At 43.8% G+C, this 23,496-nt stretch overlaps 1 protein-coding gene across 1 annotated transcript in view; it reads right to left on the minus strand.

Moving 5' to 3' along the window:
* Positions 1-17,618, minus strand: part of LOC119434891 (nose resistant to fluoxetine protein 6) — a 51,706-nt gene extending 34,088 nt beyond the window's left edge. The window contains exons 1-4 of the mRNA XM_037701929.2: positions 16,948-17,618; positions 7,680-7,891; positions 5,170-5,281; positions 3,581-3,665 (exon numbers count right to left, since the gene is read on the minus strand). Coding sequence (XP_037557857.1) covers positions 3,581-3,665; positions 5,170-5,281; positions 7,680-7,891; positions 16,948-17,233 — 695 coding nt within the window. The 5' untranslated portion in view covers positions 17,234-17,618. The remainder of the gene's footprint in view (positions 1-3,580; positions 3,666-5,169; positions 5,282-7,679; positions 7,892-16,947) is intronic.
* Positions 17,619-23,496: the final 5,878 nt, after the last annotated feature.

Genomic DNA, 23,496 nt, shown 5'->3' on the forward strand with positions numbered 1-23,496 from the left:
TTCAACAGCTATTATATGTATGGCTTTTTGGGCTAGTTGGTTAGATACATCACAGGTGGTTATAGCGCTAAAAGACACGGACAAGAACGACAAGCGCTCGTCCTGTTTTCTCGTTCTTGTCCGTGTCTTCTAGCGCTATGACCACCTTGGATGCTATTATATGTCGGATGCGCAAGGCACGTAACGCGCATTACAAGTAATCGATCAGTTGTAATTATACGTTTACAGCGAAGCTGTTATTGAGACTAGAAACGTTCGAAAAAGAAAACGTGGATGCGTAGACGTTAACGAGATACATGGTAAAACAAACGTCAGCACAAATGTGCACCTGGTGCGTGAGCAAACTCACAAGCGGGGGAGGTGAATAGGTGCGTTGCGGAGAAATTATGTAATTTTCAGCAATTGCTTGCGCAGGCCTATTTCGAAGCTGTACAAAAGCGTACTACTTTGTGTGCAAGATATTTGTACGAATAGAGTATACACATACAGTCGAGAACATGCTGGCGAAATTTGAAAGTTGTAGAGCCAGAAGATGATGCAAAAATTGTTGTAATTTCGACGCACCTCAGGGCATGCCGGGCGTCCAAAACGTTTGGCGTAAAAATATTAATGATTGCATCGGGCGGACAATTTCGCACCCATTATCTAGCTCTGCTAGTATTGGGTTGGGATTATAGCAAGGTCGCACAAGCCTGCCATCTCCTTTTTTATTTGTCAATTTCTAAGGAAGTGAGTGCTTCTATGAATTGGTAACGCACGGGCTAGTTTATTTACTCTTTTGAATAACCAGTGACCAACTACAGAATTCCGTTACAATATTCAGCAAACAAGTTGCAAGAGTACTACTATGTGTGCAAGATATTTGTACGAATAGAGTATACACATACAGTCGAGAACATGCTGGCGAAATTTGAAAGTTGTAGAGCCAGAAGATGATGCAAAAATTGTTGTAATTTCGACGCACCTCAGGGCATGCCGGGCGTCCAAAACGTTTGGCGTAAAAATATTAATGATTGCATCGGGCGGACAATTTCGCACCCATTATCTAGCTCTGCTAGTATTGGGTTGGGATTATAGCAAGGTCGCACAAGCCTGCCATCTCCTTTTTTATTTGTCAATTTCTAAGGAAGTGAGTGCTTCTATGAATTGGTAACGCACGGGCTAGTTTATTTACTCTTTTGAATAACCAGTGACTAACTACAGAATTCCGTTACAATATTCAGCAAACAAGTTATACGAATTGACGCAGCTTTGAGACCACGCAAAAGGCAGCTAATAATTCTTCTTGTATGTGGCAATGTATAGAACAGCGATCAACTACGGAGAAGGCGCTCACGAGAACACGTTCAGACATGCCCGCCAAAAGCTGCCAGTACTTTTTACATTTGCAAAGAGAAGCCAGAGAACAAAGCGATAACTCTGGGAACAACAGCAATCCCATGCCGCGGCGTGACGAAATGCCAATCGCGGTACGTGGGGCTTCATCGTGTATATCGAGTATTTGCGGCGCCGCAAGTGATAATTTTGTGAGGATAAGGCCTTGAAGGTAACGTGGCACCGACAATAGACATTGTATTGCAAATGCTATTCTTCATTCTATAGCGTGTATAGACGGGAAATTGTAACAAACGTGCTTAGCAAAAAATAACCATTTTTTGCATTTTTGTAATCATTCAATTAATTAGGTTTGCGAAGGTCTAATTGATCATTAGAATAAAATAATTCTTCAGCGAATTAACTGCTATTACGCTGAGTTACATTGTTTTTCTGAAAAGCGCATAACATTGCTATTTTAATTCTTTTCACTTATTTGTAGCCTACTTTACAGTGGCTTTGCACGCTTGATATTGTTTTTCTTCACGAAAATTTATTAGGGTTTCGTTTGCAGCATTTTCGCTCCACTAAAGCACTAATTACGCAGTGTAAACTAAATACACGCAATTTCGCGCACAGAAGACACTGACAGGATAACTGTAGAGGTTTTTCCAGTTTCTCTAAATACATTATGTTGATGGGAATGTTGGTGCGAATAAGTGACCCAAGCGGCTTCTTTTCACATAGAATTGTGCAGTAAAAACGAATGAAAAAGACGGCACTGAACAGAAGGCAGTCACAGGAAGGAAAAAGTCCCATAAAACACACGCACCCAAAGTCCGGTCATATAAATGCACTTAAGACAGCTCACAAAAGAATAAGGTCACGTAAAATACACTGAAACACAAATTGAGGTCATATAAATACGCTGAATGCAGGAAAGAAAAGAAAACACGAAGTCATCGAAAGGCACATGAATTGCTGGCCTCGATCGCCAGGCTAAACCTGCCTGCTGCTACAATCCACCTCCACCACGAAATTATGTAAGGGCCAGAAAGGAACTTAAAGTAAGGTCGAATGAAACACATACAGTCCGCTTTACAACAGGTGATACAAAGTTACAAACTGTACTCAAGATTTGCCAGAAATAACGCCCGCTTCCAGATATCGCTGGAGGGCGACTACAGCGCTCGTCTTTGAATCTGTTCATCTATATAAGATCTTCTTGGGGTGTTTAGGGGCCTGCAGTCAAATGCCATTACATCACGTATAAAAAGTCGCCTTCCAGCGTCGTATCATGGACATTATAGTAGCTGATGTTGTTCATCCTCATTTGCGGGGCCACAAGTGCATTTTGGACTACCAGTGCGACAAATTTTATGATGAAAGTGTTTTGTGAACACGTTATAACGATCCGCAATCGGGGACCCAGAGTTTCGAGAAATCTGCGCGCGTTCAATGTGCGCGGGATATTAATTACAAGGCAAAGGTAAATGTGAAATAATTACAAAGATTTTGAAGTTTTAGGCATGCCTATGCGGCAACCGCAGGCTGCAGCCTGTCTGAATGTATGCCAAGATTCGCCTTGTAATAGAAGTCCCGATGTTACACTCTTTACCTACGCCTTGCCGTGCTGTCTCATCAACTGCAACATTTCCAGAGATATTGCATTGGCCAGACACCCACTGGAGCATTATTAAGTGATGGTTGCTTACGTGACTTGCGTGAGCTTGTTTAGGGTTTTATAAACTACAATAGAGTTTTGCGAACTGATGTTAACATTATCAAGAGATGATAGCGCTACTTGGGAATTACGCAAGATCAAACGATTTCCTCCAATCTTATACTGAGTTTATCGACTGTAGCAGCAATAAAGCGACAAAACGCTTTGCTGCAGCTGTATATATGCTGCGTGAGGTGTCTGCTTTCGGTTCTATTCTAATAACCGCAGAAGTTAACGAAGAACGCATCGGAATATTTTGCCAGGCGGAAACTCAGCTGACTATTGCTCGGGGCGACCCTTTTCAAGGGCGGATAGATTCGTTATCGCAGCTGATGGTATGCCAAAGGCGTCGCAAGGAAAACAAGCGACGCGTACCGCTGTTCACGTCCTTCATACTTGAAAAGGACACAGACGGCAGGCCTTCTCGGTGAGAGTAAACTAAAGGCATAGACAATCTCATTAGAACATATACTTTCTTGGTCGACTTTTGTGAAGAACAAACAAACAAACTATTAAGAAAGCTTGGCAATGTGGCATACTTACAATATCGCTTTTTGTCCGTTGGTTAGTGGAACTGGAACATTTGTCACGCAGTTGCTTACTTTCAAATTAAACGCAGGTGGTACCACTGCAACGTGTGAAACAAAATGTAAATCCAGTCAGTGTCAATAAAGCGATATATTTTTAAACATTACTTAGACTGGTTTAACTTTTAGAATATACATGGTGTTTATTTATTTATTTATTGTACCCTCAGGGCCGAAGCAAGGTCGCCAAAACCTGTTATCGAACTGTAAGTACTTTTTAGAGGTACGGACACTGCCATGTTACAATTCGTGGACTGACGTCACAAGATTAGCCGCCATGCTTAACTCCCTTGTTCAAATGGGGCACATAAAGCAATAGAGGTATTGTAGGGCAAAGAAAAGTTGATACTTCAGACTCGCGAAACCATGAACCCATACTATCATTCACATGTGACTTGATGGTTCCTATCTCTGTGATGACCCTCCAACAATATGATTAAGGGAATAATTATGTCGTTGAGGAAGCTATAATTTTTAAGCTTAACTGGAGGAATAGTAAACGCAATACGTTTTGTCGTTGGTCTGAGAATTGAAAGTTATGCTTAGTTTTAAACTCCGACGCATTAAACCACTCAGGCCACGAACCATAATCTACCTCGGGATGCAAACGGCATGCCCTTATACGTTATAGGCATATTATATACTCATGGTAGCCACATTTCATTCTATGTATGTGTGCTGGTTACATTTTTGCTTTAGAAAACCATCTGTTCGCGAAACAGGTTAACGGATTGCAGTATAATAATCAAATGCGGTCAGTTAGGTAAATGTAACACCATCGACGAACGAGTAAACACAAGCCCCGTGGCGGAAATATAGAAGAAGAAGCTATAAGACACCAGCACGTAAAAAAAGCACGAAAATTTCGGGGGAAAATAATAACGACGAGGAAAGCGTACGTTGAAAACCACTTTCTATAACGGTTCAGGGTCATTGAAAGCAGTGCCCATTTCTAATCAACACGGGACGCTTCAAGCTCATTTAGCTCCGTGCGCTTTGTCCCTAGTCGCTCGCACTTGCGGCACTTGGCTACAGCGAAGAACCCTGCGCAACTGAGATGGTGCAAGATTTTATACGAATAAGTTATAGTGATGCCAGAAAACACCGCTTCGCTTTTCGTCGGCCACCTCGGTAGTTGAGGGCTTCTTTGTTCCACCAGCACTCTTCAGGTAAAGGAACATTCGCAACTGCACGAAGCGAGACCGAAAAACGCTCTGCGATATCCCTCTGCTTTGGAAAAGTGGAGCACCGGCAGCCCGGGATGCCCACAACATTTTTACAAGCATAGCACAAATGGCATTGCACTGACGGGGTCATGACTATAAGGCGACGTCTCAGGACCTATGATAATGAAAACTGTCACTGTCGCACAGAGAACCAGCAATGTTTTCCTCCATTTGCAATTTACATTTTCCAACTGCCTAATCCATAGGTGACTGCCCAGGCCACGTTCTAAAGCGACATCTTGTTCATCGTACTTCGTACAGGTCCACTGCACGACAGCCGGTGTGTTTTCAAGTTGCGCATACCCGTTGCCCTACTCACTTTTGTTGATGAGTTCTTGCAGTTCCTCCTCGTTACAGTCGTTCGTGACGCAGATTCCAAGGCGAATGGGTGGCAGACGTAAGTCTGTTACATGCTCCTTGTATCTGAGGAGCTGCAAAGTGACAGTTTGCGCATGTTAAAACGGGTACAAGTTGTACAAACAGGTACAAGGTAAGAAGTACAAGTTGTAATGTCAAGCGTTAAAGCGACAAAAAAAAAAAAAAGGCGGGGGGGTGGCTATTCTTCCGCGGTAATTTTCTTCAAAGATGACAGAAAAAGGAGTTTTGGTGCACTACGCGACCCGAAGTAGCATTCATGCGATTCTGGTGTAGACGTTGGTTTTGACGCAGCCGCATCCAGGCCGTTGATAGTGTTCATTATAATAGTGTACTTGACACTTATTTGTTCTATGCCCCAGTTAATCGCTCTTTACAGGCGGGGTTGCAAAATGAGCGTCATCGTATCACTTCTGCGGCCCCGGCTGTAAGAAGAGCTCATTTTCACAGAAAGCTATCACGATCTAAAGTGAAATATTTGCGTATCACTATGCATACAACAGCACCACCATGAAGACATGCTCAACCTAACTGTGCAGTCTTCAGCAAAATATTTAGAGGCACTGTGCAAGACCGATGCTGTCGTCGAGCTACCATACCGAGGCCTCTGGGAAAACTTAGTTGCTCTCAAATTTAAACTTCTTGAATGAAGTTTCGCAATGCTTAAACTATTAGCGAAAGCCAAGCCTCTCTGGTTAGTAAAAGATGATTGCATAGGTTGCTACGCTTTTACTAACTTTTGCTTAGTAAAATTAACTGGCCGTAAAATTACGTAAAAGAGAGAGAGAGAGAGAAAAAAAGAGCCTCCTCTCCTTTTTCCTTAGTAGGCACTCAGCTTTTACTAGTCTAAAAAAGAGTAAATATGGTAAACTCATGCACTTACCCAGAATAAACGGTTATACTAGGCTATGATACTGGCCGTTTGCGAATAAGTATCACGATTTTTGGAAATGACATGACCGTGAGACGGTATTGCCTGATTATGATTTAAATATTACAAAGGCAACTCGGGACTTAGAAACATGGGCGACAACCATTTATTATATTTTTTTCAGTAAGGACGGATACATTTTCATAATAACAGCGTAGTTATTAAAAGCAACAGCTGTCCCTTTCATCAGCGCCGACAGTGCTACAACATCCTCGCCAAAGGGTCCGGCGGCAGTTCTTGGCACTTGCTCACTGCCATCCGAATGTTTAGAAGAGGCTATACAAGTTTCCCGTAGCTCTTCTTGGCAAAGGGAATGGAGGCGGCACGCGCCTAACAGCTGAATTTTTTTTTATTATCCTGCCACATGAGAAATTGATTGATATATCGATAGTTTCCACAGACGTCATAGCGGCCGCCTTCTTTGGGTACTAGCACGTCAAGAAGCGGCATAAACGAGAAACGTGACAGCATGACAGGCGCGTCTCGCGGCAAACGGCGATAACAGTGACAAACTCGCGAAAAACAGTCGCCGTCAAAAATGAAAACAATGTGCGCCTGAATACACGGTGCACCTTCGTCATCGTGGACGACATGTTTGGGTTCTAGCGCGGTGAGAGCTGCGTCCGTGACGTCCCATGAAAACTACCTATTTTTCTACACCGCTTCCAAATACTGACTTCGTAATTCTTCTATGAGCAGTGCCAGGCGTTTTATTACTTTGTATAATTCAGATTGAGAAAAATGCTCTCAGGTTCTTTTGAGAAAACGTAAAAATTATTTTAGTTTGGGCTTTTGTTGGGTGATTTTCGGAGAGTTTACTCAATTTTATACAGAACGTCTACGATCAATTAGTCTGCTTTGCTTCCGTTAAGAATACCAACGGCTAAGCTACAATTTCTGATATGTCAAAGTATACTTCGTGGCCAATATTTCCTGAAATGAAACAATAAAACATGAAGTCACTCAGAACGAGTACATTTTCTGCGGTAAGGAAAGTGTTAAACTATGGAGGTACATGAAGTAGAGGTAAATTACCAGAAGACCCAGGAATCTACGGAAAAAGCATTATCGCCGGGTGCGCATTAGCTTCCTTCTATGATGCCCTATATCTGTTAATGATCTTATATTATATGAGCATTATCATATAGACGCAGTGAGGGCGTGCATGCGCGCCGACGGCGCCACGCAGTCCGAGACGTTTGCACAGCCCAGTCATTCTCGAAAAGCACAAAAGTGCACTTGTTATTTACATGGTACAATTCAGTTTTTGGGCTGAACACTGGAACGGGGGCCAGGGAAAACAAACAGAAACAGTATTCACAACGGATTTACAATAAGCTTACCATATCTTTGTAATTAATAAAGTCTATTTCGCGTGTTCAATTACAAGTGTGAATACATGGAATACCTACACAGACAAATGAGGCAAGTTCAAGACTTCAGATGAATCTGCGAAACAACAAGCATCTCTAACTTTAGCGAAAGACACAGAAGGCTTTCGGAAAAGAAATATGATTACTTACTTTCGGGAAGGCTATTTTCATTGCAGTTATCGTCATATCCACAAAGGAGCTACCTTTGTCTATGCGCATGTCCAGATTACAATACTGCGCTCGTGTAACCTCGTGACCAAAGCTGTCATGTACGACAGTTTCCAGGCACTCGTCGAATGCTCCAAGGTCAGCTTTTGTGGCTTGCAATAGTCCCGTAGGGTATTTGCCCATCGCATCGATGACTGAAATAAATGAGGGACGTATATCGTGTAAAGTATTACTCTGAAGCATGCGTTGGCAATGGGGACAAGTATGCGTATAAATTTTACACCAGAAATACCTGAGGCTTTCTGAATGCATACAGCGCAGAAGTAATTATTCAAACCAAGCTCCCTGTTGATGCTATAAAAACACAGGAAATATAAGGGTCCACCTTTACTTTTTGAGGTGACTACGGTTCGTCGCTTAGTGTCAGTAAAATAAAGTGTTAGCATTTATAACGATCAAAATACACTTAATGATGCATATTTCAAAAATAATCGATCGCACAACAAATACACTTATGGTTCTCGGGCACGTATTTTCAGAGAGGCCAGCCTCCAAATGAACGCAAATGAACAAAGGGAACTTTCACATAAACAAAACTACGATGCCATTTTTGTATTAAAACGAATTATATCCATTTTACGATAACAGCGAATCAGTTTGCCTGTCTACATCGGTTAAAGGAAACTACGATGAAGACTGCCTTGACCCCACTGACTATCGAATGTTGGATGTGCCTCGTCGTCTGGCAGATTGGCAAGTATGCTGTGGATGAGCTTCACGTGTTGTTTCCGCCTTTGGGGCTTGCATTGGCGACATGCAATTCATGAAAGTAATGATTCATAAGGCACATTTCAGCGCAAAGTCATTCAGGCGTAACTACTATAAGAGGCAAGTTCATCTGGATATGATGCCATCTGGTTATCACTGGGACATCGTAGCACAGCATAACCGTCGAGCGTCTGAATTGCGCCACGAATTGTCAGGGTGACACTGTGAACTGTGTGACGTATCTATCTGTGTGCTATAATGACAATAGCTGTGACTGTGTGACTCCTTGACAGACTGTGTGACAGGACCCACAAGGATAGTCTAATATTGTTATTTCTGATCCTTTCTTTATATTTCTTTCTTATCATCCATCATTTCGTATCCAATTTCCATTTCCCCAGTACAAGGGACAGCCAACCTGAGATATGCTCTGATTAACCTTCATGGCTTTCCTTCACTTTTATTTCTCTATTTCTCTCTCTCTTTCTCTTCATAGAAAATATTATAATACCGAGTTTCTGAGCGAAGTTGTGTAATCGGACATGTCTGCAGTGAGAGAGAAAAGTCAAGGAGAAGCAATGATATTAACAGGACGCAACTCCAATTTTCTACCCTACGCAGGGGAAATGAGTTATGAGATCAAATGAAATAAAGAAAGCAGAAAACACTTTGGATGTAAGTTGGTTCGGAGGTGCACATCTAAACTAGAGCCGCTCACTGAGGTATGTCAACTTCAGATATGTTGTTGAATGCACGTATCGCTTTCTGGGCATGTGGTGCATGTGGCCACGGTCGAAGTACTTCTGTCACTGCGAATGATCTTGAGTCTAGGTGATCTAACATGGCGCGGAGAAAAATGCACTGGTCGTCATAGCGGGGAAAGATGCAGATGAGTTGTTCGATAGACCCGTCACATCCACAACTGTCGCACGAAAGAGAGAGAGAGAGAGAGAAATAGAAGAGAGGAAAGGCAGGGAGGTTAACCAGACGCACGTCCGGTTTGCTACCCTGCACTGGTGGAAGGGGGTATAGGGATGAAAAAATAAAGAAAGGAGACAGAGAGAGCACAGTTTCGCGCACACTTGAAGCTTAGCACGAAGTGTACACCTGGTCGCCAAGACCGGTCGACTTGAGGTAGTGCAACAACGCTTTCGTGGCTTTCTGTGCCATCGACGCATACGGCCACGGTCTAAGGATCTTCATTTCTGAAAATGGTTTAGAGTCCAGCCGGTTCAATGCTGTCATGGAGAGCTTCACGCTCGACGTCGAATTAGGGATAGAGACTTAAGACGTGTTCAATCGTTTCTCTGGTTCCACAAAAGTCGCACCCCCCATGGGCGTATCCCTCATTCCAATGCGGAACGAGTAGGCCTTTGTAAATGGCACCCCGAGCCAGAGGTGGCACAGTACCGTTGCCTCAGAGCGGGAAATGTTTGATGGCACTTGTAGCTTCAAGAATGGGTCAATTTTGTGAAGATTGAGGGAGATTAAGAGAAGAACAATATTTGTGGTTATAGCTTTAGCCACGATATTGTCACGACTAAAGAAGACAATGAAGGGAGGGAGACGAGCGCAAGCATCTCTCTCTCCGAAGAAGATAAAGTTGGCGGGGACAATTATTGTTGGGCCTTCAATATAGAACCTGTGTTTGTTGTCGCACCACCGTCGTTCTGTGTGCCGTTCTTCGCATCTTGCGACACCTGGTTTTCTATCGCTTCGCGTTCTCGCGCTGCCACCCGGTATGAGTTTTGCCGTATGGGTCTGGCCGTTTCGTCTGTAATAATTCGATGTTTGGTCAGTGGCATTTGGCCAACTTTGGACGTCGAAGAGAAACAGTTCCGAAACTCATCAATAAGCTCGAGGAGTCTTTCTTTCTGTTTAGGTAGCAAACTTGCGCCGACATCAATGGATAGAGGCACGTTCGGCAGACCGGGGGAATCGTCTTATTCAACAGTCATGCAGTCGGTAACATCATTCAGCTCTTCCACGTACGCGACTGCCATACCTCTTGTAAGATGCCGGCGTTCAGCACTAAAGTTTGTTAGCAGGACGTCCGTCTGTCCGCGAGTAATGTCAACTACACCTCTTGCAACTGATACGCCATGATTAAACAGCAGACCAGGGATTTGTTCGGCGATCATGTTGGAGCACCTTGGCGAGTCGCATGTTACAGGCACAAGAGCGCTTGAGTGCGGAGGGATGGTCACATCGTCATTGAAGACGTAAATGCTCATGTCGCTGATCTTCACAGGGTACGGCCAAATCTGCACTCATCCAAAACGTGACCGACCTGTCCGGAATGTTTATAATAGCGCCGTATTCGTGCAGGAAATCCATTACCAGTATCACGTCTCTGCAGCACTCCAGCAATATAACGAATGTTGCAACAAACGTCGAGTTACCAATATCAACTCTGGCCGTGCATTTGCCTGTAGGGGTCATCAGTTGACCTCCCGCCGTTCTTATGTGGGGAACAGTCCATGATGTCTTGACTTTGGCTATCGGAGAGTTTCTGGCTTCCCGGGATGTGTGGTAGCTGGTGTTTCATGGAAGGGTCGATAATTCGTATATGACAATTCTAGAGACGGTGGGAGTTACTAGTCAGCTCGAGTCAGCTCGAGCTCGAGTCAGCTCGAGTCGAGCGTCCATTCTAAACAGAGGTATCTGAACTGCCTGGGCAGTGTTGTGAGTGGACAGAGGGGCACCATCAGCGAGGTCATTGCCAACGATGCCGCTATGACCCGACAACCACTGAATAGTGATATTATGGCGCTTTTCGAAAGCAAGATGGTGAGCCTCCCGGATCTAGGACACAAACTGGTCGTACGTTCAATGGCGTAGACTTGGCAGCACGCTCTGAAGGGCTGGCTTGGAATCACAAAAGGGACCCGATTTTCTAGGTGGTTCTTCGATGACTTAATTATTCGCGTTAAAGAGAACGGCAAGTTCTGTCGTCGTTGAGCTCGTTATGTGAGACACTATGAACTTAAAATTATACGTCTACTTCACAAACCGTACTAACTGGTGTGCCACTGGGTTCTGTTCTTGGACCCATGCTTTTCCCACTCTACATAAATGATTTCCCTGCAGCGCTTAGGCACTCACAGGCTTTGATGTATGCTGACGACCCCGCTCTTCTATTTACTGGAGACAGTCTGCTTGATATACAGGATAAAATAAATGCTGAGTTAAAGAATGTTTTTAAGCGGTTCACGTCCAATGAGCTGACCCTTAATCTTAGTAAGACTAAGTATACAGCTTTTCATTCCAGGAAGAAAAAACTCAATACTGAAACACTGGATATATCATTACGACGTATAAAACTACAACAAATTTTCTTCTACAAATATTTAGGCATTTTGTTAGACTCAGACATTCACTGGAAAACTCACATTAAACACCTTTGTTCCAAGCTTGCTTACGGATGTTATATTCTTCTTAAGGCTCGTGAATGTTTCGAATATCCTGTCCTACGCATTCTGTATTTTTCCTTCATCCAGAGTCACATATCTTATTGTATTGATTCATGGGGAAACACCTTTACAACTTACCTTGATCCTGTATTCCGTCTGCAAAAACGCTCATTAAGAATTATCACTTCGTCTAGGTGTACACAATCCAGTACGTACTTGTACAACTTATTGCATGTGTTGCCAGTGCATGCATTATGTGAATTGAAAATTGCTGAGGTCATTCATAGTATTATCGAAACCAATTATTCACTTAAAATTACATTGTTTAATATCCCGCTACGAAATACAAGAGCTGCAACTAATCAGTGTTTTAATCTGCTTACATGTTATAATTTGTACGGGAAAAGGCTCGTGAAATTTAACGGCGCACTTATTTGGAATTCGCTGCCAATACATATAAAAGAAGCCCGTAACTTCAGGTCTGCTGTCAGAAAATACTTTTTTGAAAAATACTGTCGATGAAAGTACACTTCTTTACATTTACATTCTTGCATAAGTTGTGCATGTCCATTGCTTAAGTTGTGCATGTCAATTTCATTGTTATGTATTTGTTTTGTTTGCTCGCGTGCGTGAAGGATAATAGAACACTGAGGTTATATTTGCATTAGTGTATGAGTTATGTATGAGTTATGTGTATGAGTTATATTACTATTATATATTATGTCGTCTGTTTCTGTTTGCTCGCGTGCCGCGTTTTATGCCCTAAGTTGCCTGTGGACCCGGGACTAGCCAATGGCTGTGGGTCCAGTAATGCTTTTGTGTTTTGTAAAGTATGTTGTAAATAAAGAATGAATGAATCAACTTGATCATTACTAATTGCACCAGGATTGCAAATGAAGCAGTCGGTATAAATGTGTACGCAATCACCATACTCGTCTACGCGCAGTGAGCGTGGACGTAAAACGTTGTGCTTGGCTCCGGGGTACGGTCCCAACTTAGCTGCCTCTTCTAAGGCATCGCTGATGATTGCGAGGGTGGAGTGAGAATGAACATACAAGCAGAAGCGACTTCAATTTGGGCAAGTCTGAACGGAATCATTATAAGCGATTCGCAAAGGGAGCGAGTACGCAAGCGAAGAACGCAGTGGTAGCTGGAACGACAAGGACGCAGTTCTTTGCGCTTAGTTTATATTGAAGCAAAATTTTTACTTCTAGATAGGAAGAAGTCGCGTTAAAATACAGAATCATTACCAGAATGCAGTTTCCTGCGCATGATGCAGACAGCAGAAATTGGAAATGTGACGCTGTTGAGCTCTCACATAGTTTTTTCCCCTGCAATTAGGCATATATTTGTAGAAGGAGAAAGAAGGAAAGACGGACAAAGGAGAAACATGGAGGTTGATCACGACCGAGCGTGGCTGTCACCCCAGAACGGGGAGAGGCAAGAAAGATTTGATGCACTCACGAGGTGCATGGGAAAGGCGTAATAGGCGGCCACTCAACCCGCTTGATTTCGAAAAACATGACAGCAGTCTCGATGGTCCCAGAGTCTTGACCTATAAGAAAGCTAATCCACTCAACTGACTTTGGGCGATGCGAAGATTAGCCTGTTATCTTCAAATGGAGGGTAGTCCCGTAGAAAGCCTTTTATGGTATCTTCGCCAACACCGGTGTTAGATTGAACATTTTATGTAATTTTAAATTAATGATGTCAAACCAAGTCAATGGGTGTCATTTATATTAGGTTCAATGTCTTTTAAATTAACGACCACGAATAACACCTTGTAGTCGGCGGAGTTGCACAGATCGGTCGATTGGTGAAAAGCGATGGTGAGTGGCAACGGGCGAGTTCTATAGACGGATATTTATAGGACAAGCAAGCTTGATAAGGTGTGATGCTGTGTCCGTTCCTGAACACGAAAGTGATGGAGAGCCTCCTTCATGTGCTGTGCAGGGCAGGAAGCTTCATCTGATGCCGCAATGGCCTATAATAACCACGGAAAGACGTTATGTCCTTTCTTGATTGCATGGGGGTGTAGTTCTCGTGCGTCCGACCAAATTTTTTTCACAGGTACACGACAAATATACCTCACAGGAGACTAGGGCTGTATTCGAACGTTGGTCGCTTGGTTGTTTCTTAGTGAAATGGCGCGAGTAACACTGGTGGATCGACCATAAATCGGGTGGTGCGAGGCTTCTAAAATAATATTTATTTGCAGTAAAATAAATTGAAAATTAACTATTAACGGGAAATAATTGTGCAAATAAAAGTGATCTGATATAGATATGAAGTCTATAGTAACTAATTAAAGCAAATTTGAATGAAAATAAAGAAAAAAGAAATGGAAAACTTTAGCATGGAGTTACTTTTATCTGGCACAAAAAATTGCAGAGAGCATGTCACACGTTCCTATGGCTAAGACCCAGTTCGGTTGCACTGAAGGAAAGGACCACCGGAAGAATCAAATTCACGCAAAGCTTTCATAAAGCTTCTTCCAAAAATATTTCCTTTTGAATGGTAAAACGGTAAAACACCAAAAAGAAATGCTCTAGTGATCCATTCTTATTGCAGAAATGACACAAAGGTAATATGGCCAGACCCGACCTGTGAAGGTAAATGTTGAGTAGGGGACTTTGGCAACGTAGTCACGAATGGCAGGATATAGCGCAGTGATTAGCTGCTATCTATTTTCTTAGTACCAAATAAATAGCTCCAGAAAGGGTTGCGAGCTCGGAACCCGTTGATGTTGAAACGTGATAAGTTTTGTACTTGCTGTCGACTGACGTTCACGTAATAACAACAACAGGCATGGAGCTGGTCAGAGTGTTAACACTTAGCGCTATTGTGAATTCAGTCATGGTAGGAAGGATACATTAGATGTTAGGTTAAGGTGGATAAGATAGTTACACACGTCACACCTTCCAACGCTGTGTTTGAAATATGTCGATGCGGGCACTGAATTTTACTCCGTGCCTCTGTTATAAATGACTATTGTTGATGATCACGGTACATGTGATTCTACCATAGTCCTTATGCATCACGTCTGGGTAGAGGTACTAGGTGAGTGAGTGAGTGAAATAACTTTATTGAGGTCCAGAGCAGACGCAGGGGAGACCCCGCGCCACCCGGCTAGCCCCACGTAGGGACCGCCAAGCCGAGCTTGACGGCCCGATCGTGGACACTCTGGACGGCCAGGGTTTGATCGTGTTTCCTAGGCACCATATTTTCATTAGATATTAAAGACCGATAATTTAACCAGCGGGAAATCAATTACGGGCAACTCAGGGAAGGACTCCGAGAATGCTCTCATAAAGCCGAATTCACAAAGGTTTACACCCGTAGGAATTGTACTCTTTCTTTTTATCACTCAAGGCCTTCCAGTAAGCGCATTTTGAAGCTCTCAAGTGCGTTGCGTACGGTTAGGTTATGGATTTTTCTGTTCACGCCATTGCGCTTACGATGGTGCCTATCAATTTGCCCTTCTTCCAAAAATACTTTTTTTTCTTTTTCTGTGCTATTTGCTTCTTCCCTTTTTACTCGCATTTTCTCCCAGAAATGTATTTCCTGAGTCTTGAAGCTCTGGGCTTGAGGCAGGGCTTGTTTCCTTCCTTAGAACCTTTAACGAACAACACCTGGGGCCGTGTTCGCAAAAGCTTCTTACGCATAGTGGTGTTCGTAAGAGCAAATTTCAGCCAATCCTGATGCTGGGCATATCATTAACGAAGGCGGCCAGCCAATGGCAAAAGAGCACCCACGATCGAAAAGCATTGCGAATTTCGGCCCCTAGGGCCAGATTCACAAAGCTGTTCTTTCGTAAGTGCTCTTTGCCACTGGCTGGCCGCCTTAGATAATTATGTGTCTTGCACCCGGTTTGGCTGAAATTCTTTCTTACGAACAATTCTAGCGTAAGAAGCTTTGTGAATTCGGGCTATGATTTTTAAAGCACCTGCTGTACCGCGGGCCCTACGCGTCTGCAAAAATTGATCCGGAAAGTACACTGGTAGTGCGAAACCACAAAAAGTAAACAAAAATATATTTGGTATTACGAAGGCGTGGGCAGAGATGTTTGCAACATATAGAAGAGGCAGTCACGTAATTCTTAATATTTTTTGACTGTATTATCTGTCTCCTGCACACACACGCGGGTGCGCACGCACGTACGGCCAAAGCTAGGGCCCAATTCACAACAATTTTTCATTCCTAAGACCTTCTCAGGAACTTAAGTCGTATGAACTGGACCGCAACGATGACATTATAGTAGCTGTGGGAGGCCGACTAGAGCTGCTGCCGGCTATCTACATTAAAAATACGTACAAACGTGTTCTGCCAAAACAGAACCTCGACGCTTGGAAAGGGATAGATGCTCCCTACCCCCGAGCATCCCCACCTATTATGTGCTTTGGAGTGCCACATGAGAATGGTGCCGCAATGGAAGCTGCCTAGATCACCTGACTAGATGGTTTCTTTGTGCCCACAGGGTTTCGACGAGTTAATAGCACGGTGCGGGCCCCTTACCCGTGCTATTCACCCCTGAAGAAAACCTAGTGGCGTGGGCGTCTCTACCAATTTTTACAACTGAGCACCCAGTGAGACGTCTATTTCAAACCCAGGACACCCCGCAGCCAAGGCGATGCTTGACTACGAGGACCGCAATGACCAACAGTTCGCAATCTGTAGCAGTAACGGAAAATATAACATGAAATAGTGCTGCGTAAGCAGAAGGTACTTAGAACAGCTGCTAAACGCCCTGCGGTATGAAAATCACTGTGGTTACGGTAATAAACACCAGAGCGAAGTAATCACAAAATACCTTGAAATATTAAACCTCACCCCCCCCCCCCTCCCCCTCCAGTGGCGCGTGACAATTGAATCAGCAGGTGTTAGCTTCATTGAGTTCCTTACTTTGAACGCCAAGAAGAGCGGGATACTACAGCGTTTTAGAAAGGCTGTAATATCCCTCGAGTGGGGCTATGTAAAATCGTCTCTGGGCTTCTTAAGTTGTTTAACATAATAAAAAAAATCTACCTTTCTATAAGAGCAAGAATATTATAATGTATAAAGTAACTCACGTCTAAGAGCCCACGGCTCGGCCCTTCGAATTGCGCCGACGAGTTTGAGGAGTCCGATGCTGCAGGTCGGCGAAACTTCAGCCGTCAACAAATTTCTCGTCATTTCGGGAGATATTTTGTCCATCATGCTGGCAAAAAACGCCTGCACCTTTTTGACGAAGCCTTCGTCTGGTTGCGGTGTAGTAGTCGTGGTTGTGTTGCCTTCATCGTAGCACCAAATCACTGGCACGCACACTAGCAACAAGCAAACGAGCGATACCGGTGGTAGCGCTTTTACGGTGGCCATTTCGGCCAACGATCCAGGGTATACGAGAGCCGATCTGATTTAAAGCGGCACTGGCGACCGAGAGACGACCGAAAACGAACGTGTTGTTGACAGCGAGTGGAAGCTGCAAATTACTATCTGCTTTTCGGAGCCAGGTTAGGCAGCGCAGGTGCGCAACCGTCGTCCGGGAAGTCGCTCTCGTCGTGATGTGTCCTGTGCTGACCATGCGAAGCGACTCTACGACTTCGCCCTCGCCCAATCTGGCCTCGGGGCAATCTTGGCTAGTCTGTGCTGTTCGTCTGTTTTAGAGCCGTGCCGAGCAGTTAAGAGAATGAAGACCGCTTGTGGCGAACGTCACCCGGCCGCCCCGGTGGCTTTGCCCGGCTAGTGACGCTTGCGTGCTCGTCACGCCGGTGCCGTCGCCGGATAAACGCGCGAGCTGGTTGCGAAACGCCGTGTGCTGAAATAAACATTACTGGGAAGGGGAAAGAAAATACTCCCGTTCATACGTAAACATTGTGGAAAGGGAAATACCCCCGCCGCCAACCTGTTAAAGGGCATGCGTGGCAATGAGCGGCCCGGCTGCCAAACGAACGAACGAACGAACGAAAAAAAAAAAAGAGCTGCCAAAGGGCGATTCGATATCGTTTCTGTTTGGAAAGCATTGCGAAATAGGTGAATCACAAATGAGCGGGGCGATGTAAAAAGTTAACAAGGAATATGGCGTATTTCCCGGTCGACTATAGGACGCTTGCCAACGCGGTAGTCTCTGGAACTGCGAAACACGGGCCTCTGCTGACGTTTTGTATATTTATTTATTTATTTATTCAAAATACCCCTAAAGGCCCTCGCGCAGGAGGGTATTACATAGGGGGTGTTCAATACAACAAAAAAAATGTTATAAAGTGGGATTAGTCAAACGTGGAAAGAACAACGCATGAGCGAACACAAATATCACAAAATAATATTAGCTCCAAATAACACAAAGATAGACATGGAAGAAGCAACAACAAACAAAGAGAGAACAATGTGTCGGAAGTTATACAATAAAAATAGCGATAGTTTTATTTTCACTTCACAACTTCCGTCATTATTAGTTCATGAAATTTAACTGAATCAATGACGGTGGCTATGTGTAATGGCAGTGCGTTCCAGTCAACGATTGTACGTGGAATGAATGATTGTGAATAGTAAAAGGTATGACTCGCAAAACGCTTCACTTTGAAAGGATGGTCACGTCTGGGAAGGATGGCAACTGGTGAAGAATAGAAGTCGTCATGAAGCAATGGGGGATGATAAAGTTTGTGCAACACTGATAACCGCGAAACTGTGCGTCGTTGAACAAGTCTGGCAGTTCTGCACGAATTTTCAATGCTGAGACACTAGAATGACGGGAGTAGTCTGAAAAGATGAAGCGAACTGCGCGGTTTTGAAGTGATTCGATGTTGTTGATTAAGTAAGCTTGGTAAGGGTCCCAAATGGCACATGCATACTCGATTTTAGGCCGTATTAGGGTGATGTAAGCAAGTTTACGTAGGTGCGATGGAGCATGCTTCAAGTTATGTTTTAAGAGACCTAATGAGCGGTTAGCAGATGCGAGTATGACGTTGATGTGATAATTCCAGGATAAGTCTGAACTAAGGTAAACAGCAAGGCATTTGTAAGTAGTAGTAAGTTCAACTGCAGTATTATTTAAAGAGTACGAGGTGGCAATGCGATTAGGGCGTTTAGTGAAGGACATAAACTTAGTTTTAGAAGTATTACGGCACGTTAACCATTTAGAGCACCAAGAGGCTACGCAGTCCAGGTCAGCCTGGAGTGCCCGTTCATCATCTTTACATAAAAATTTGCGATAGATCACGCAATCGTCCGCGAAGAGCCTGATCTGGGATAAAACTGTGTTAGGCAAATCACTAATAAAAATTAATAAAAGCAAGGGGCCTAGAACGCTGCCCTGAGGAAAGCCTGAGTACACTTTCCCAAGGGATGAGGAAGGAACTGTTATTGACGGATGTGAATTGGACTCTTCTTGAAAGCAAATCTTTAATCCATGCGAGTACAAGCGGATGAATATTAGCCTGTGTTAATTTGATTAGCAACCTGTGATGAGGCACACGGTCAAAGGCTTTGGAAAAATCAAGAAAAATTGCGTCAGTTTGTATGCCAGCGTCAACGGAAGAATGTAAATCATGAAAGAACCCAGCAAGTTGAGTGTCGCACGAGTAGCCCTTTCGAAAGCCGTGTTGGTATTTTAAAATGATGTTATGCTCTTCCAGATAGTTAATTACCTGCGAGTGAATTATACGTTCGAGAAGTTTGCAAATGGTGCTAGTTAATGATATTGGCCTATAATTAAGTGGGGATGAACGATCTCCAGATTTAAAGATGGGTGCTATTTTAGCGATTCTCCAGTCTTCAGGGATTAAACCAGACGACAAGCACTGAGTAAAGAGAGCAGATAAGATGCGATGAATGCCCTGAGCAACATTTTTTAGTATCTTGTTATTGAATCCAAGGTGATCAGATGCTGAAGTCGTTTTAAGTTTGCCGAGTAAGGAAAAGATACCGGCTTCGTCAATAACTATTTCGGGCATTGAGTTAACGGAAAAAGGGATTACACTTGGCGATGTCGTAACGTCCTCTCGAGTAAACACTGACAAAAAGAAATTATTTAGGACCTGCGCGCACTCGTCCTCGGGAATCGCGTCACCGGTAGCATTTGAAAGGGTGATGTCGGGATGATTACAAGGGTTTATTGTGCGCCAAAACTTTCTTGGGTTGTTGGTTAACATTGATGGCAGATCGTGAGTGAAAAAGTTACGGCGGGTTGATTTTAGCAGCGATTGGTACTGACTGTCACAAAATTTGTACCGGGACCAGGAAGCCGATTCTTTATTTTTATTAGCTTGCCTGTAAAGGCGTTTCTTTTTGTTATTAAGTCGCCTAAGCTGGTTATTAAACCAAGGAACTGTGTTAGTACATGGAATTGTTATGACGGGTACAAATTTGAGGTCGGCAAATTTAGTTTTAAACAAACTCCAGTTTTCATCTACTGATCGGGTTTCATGATCGTCGAGAAACACTCCTGCGAAAGTAGACAATTCCTCGTTGATACGATCGTAGTTAGCTCTACCGTAACACCTAATTTGCTTTTTAGTAACGCTTTACTAAAAATATGATACGGCCGTCACCGCAGATATGATACCAATCTGCGGTGACGGCCGGCCGGTGAACGACTCACCGGTGTTGGGTGAAGGATTTGCCATTGCGTTAACTTGGGTAGTTAGATTGTGATATTCTCAACTAATGCATAATATTCTTGTCGCTGCCTCTGCATATACGAAGTTAACCGCCCGTTATTGCTTCGACATAACGAAGTTTCCGCTTCGACATGACTTCGAGATAACGACATAACTGTTTACGCACTTAAGGGTGCTGGTTTATCTCGCGGTTAACACCCTTACCCTTAAGGCCGTAAAGAATGTTACTGCAGACTACAGCGGTGGACAAACTACAGCTGCAATAAGAAAAGGCGTAGTTGAAAACTGTGCGGTAATTCTAACCCAGCTGTTTCTGCGCAGAAATATGTGACACGAGAATTTGGCAGCGATAGCTACAAGAAGAGTATTTGACGCAGTTCTCGTGTCGTCTGTCGCAGCTATGCTCACATTTACAGGCCACAAAAAGTTGCGAAAAAAGGAATGTCTATTTGTCCTCATCATCGATTTGATCTCACCCCTTAAAGGTGAGTGCGTTATCTTTGGGACAAACCAAGTAGTTTTTATACACACGTAAGGGTGTTAAAATATTGCGTTTCCCAGTTTATACAGTGTGCCCCGGCGAGGCGAATATAACCTAATGTTTCCCTCTTCTTAGTTTTTCTTTTGAAGCCAAACATTCTACGTGGATGAAACCAACTGTATGTTAGCACCCGGCTAAGTAAGCCTCGAGTATATTTAGTGTTCTCCTTGCTGATAGATAAATAAATAAATAAATAAATAAATAAATAAATAAATAAATAAATAAATACTTAGTGTTTATTATTTACCACTTAATTGATCAGCATTATGGCAACCGTGTCCGTGCTATGCCTTTAGAGAATATTTGAAAACATCACTTTTTGCGTAGCTTCTCTTGCGTAAAGAAAGCCTGTCAAATAGAAATAATGAAAGAAAGGAAAAGAAAGAAGAAAATACTGGTTCGCTGCTTTCGCTCCACAGCAGGGCTGGATCGGGATAGTGCGAGAATTCTGTTGCAATTATTTTCCTCTTCGCATTCCAATGGTCCGTGAGCGGCGCTCCGCCTGTGCTCGTCTCCCTACCCGTCTCGACGACACCGGCTGCTTGTGCCGGTCGCCGCACGAAAAGTCAGTCAAGGCGATATTGAAGTTTCTACGTTCGAGTAGTCTTATTAAAGAGACTTTGATACTCCCGGGCGTTCCCCACCCCTCCGTTATTATTATTTGGTATCGCGAGTTTGCTTTCTTTCTGCGCTATTATTTACAGTTTTCTATCCTCCTTTAACCCTGTCCCCGTGTAGAGTAGCAAACGAGAAGTCTCTCTTGCCGCTGACCGCTGTACCTTTCCCATCTCATTTCTCGCCTACGCTATCACCACCGCCGAATATTTATAAACCAGATGCACGTGTAACACGGCTGTTGTATCAATTTGACGTGATGTTTCATTTTCGGTCCAAGCACTCCGTTTCCGCTGTAAGCGAGCCTCGCGCCTGAGCCCGGTGCATTTCTTGAAAAAAAAAAATATTCATCGGCCCTTCGACTCCGTGAAGATGGTTAACCAACGAAGCTGAAACGTGCGGCTCCATTGTTTATCACTGGGTGAATCCTGAGGGTTCATTAAAGTATTTCTCAATTATGAGGTTACACATACGTTCGGCTGCGAGTAGAGAACGACGTCATTGACGGTATGCCCGCCGTCCACCGTTGTCACTTGCGTTCGATGTTTCGAGTTTGCTCGGTGGCGTGGTTAGCAGCATTCTCCCACCATTGCGGCTTGCGATTCTTCGAAATTAAATTGCTTCAAAATTAAATATGTCCGTTACGTAAGATAATGAATGGCTCATACCTCTGTAAAGGCGGCCTCCCCATTACGATGACAGAAGAGAAGTGAAATTATATGCTGGAATGATTAACGGCAACGCAGCCAGCTGTGGACGCAGACGATGACGACGACAAACGCGGGAGCAGTGGCACGAGCGCATGCCGAGCACGAGCACGAGCGCCACCCGATCGAGGGGCGCCTACGAGCGAGCTGCGGAAGAAGACGACGACGCTCGAGCCAATGCTGATGATGATAGTTTTCCGTACACAGGCGATTTCGCCTAGCCATATACGATTTCGCCCACAACCCGCCGGGGTGGCTCAGTCAGCTAAGGCGTTGCGCTGCTGAGCACACGCTCGCGGGATCGAATCCCGGCCGCGGCGGCCGCATTTCGATGGAGGCGAAATGCAAAAACGCCCGTGTGCTTGCGTTGTAGTGCCCGTTAAAGAACCCCAGGTGGTCAAAATTAATCCGGAGCCCTCCACTACAGTGTGTTTCATAATCAGAACTGGTTTTGGCACGTAAAACCCCAGAGAGAATATTTCGCCCAGACATGTCAAGCTTCGCTTAAAGAAAAAAAGAAATCTGGGTTGGTTGAGATTATTCGGCCAGGTAATTTCCTGCTATCCCTGTATGTATACCACGTGTTTCTGCGACGACTGCCAAAAATTTCCGGAATTATCAGATTCAAGGCTAAGTTACAATTTTTACAGTTAAATCTTCATATCAGAGGTGGACATCAAAAGTTGCACGGTAATCTTCAATATAAGCTTTAATAAACAAAATCGCACTAATTAACTTTTTCAATTCATGACTTTAGGGGGCTTGTTGTAATCACAGAATTGAAGACATGCAGCGCTCAAAGCCCGAGCTTTTGCTAGAAACTCTCCACTTTGCACTGGTTTCAATAAATGCTCACTCAAAAGGTGCCATAAATGCACAGTTAACATTAACTTAAAATTCTACTGCATTTATGTACCCTGATTCCTGGTTCACATTTGGTATGATATAGATTGAAACAAGCGCCTTTGGCTTTACCATCACGCGGATTATGAATGGGTCATGACGAAATAAACAAGATTTAGGGATCGAGAAAAGAAAGTGATCGAAATGTCCACGACGGGCATCCTAAAATTAGCGATAAGCTATAGCTACCTTGAATGCCCATGCTCAAGCAAAGTACCTACGCAGCTGCATGTTTTTCTTGCTGACGTCTGATAAAAG

The sequence above is a fragment of the Dermacentor silvarum genome, chromosome 1 (genome assembly GCF_013339745.2).
Source record: "Dermacentor silvarum isolate Dsil-2018 chromosome 1, BIME_Dsil_1.4, whole genome shotgun sequence".
NCBI lineage: Eukaryota > Metazoa > Arthropoda > Arachnida > Ixodida > Ixodidae > Dermacentor > Dermacentor silvarum.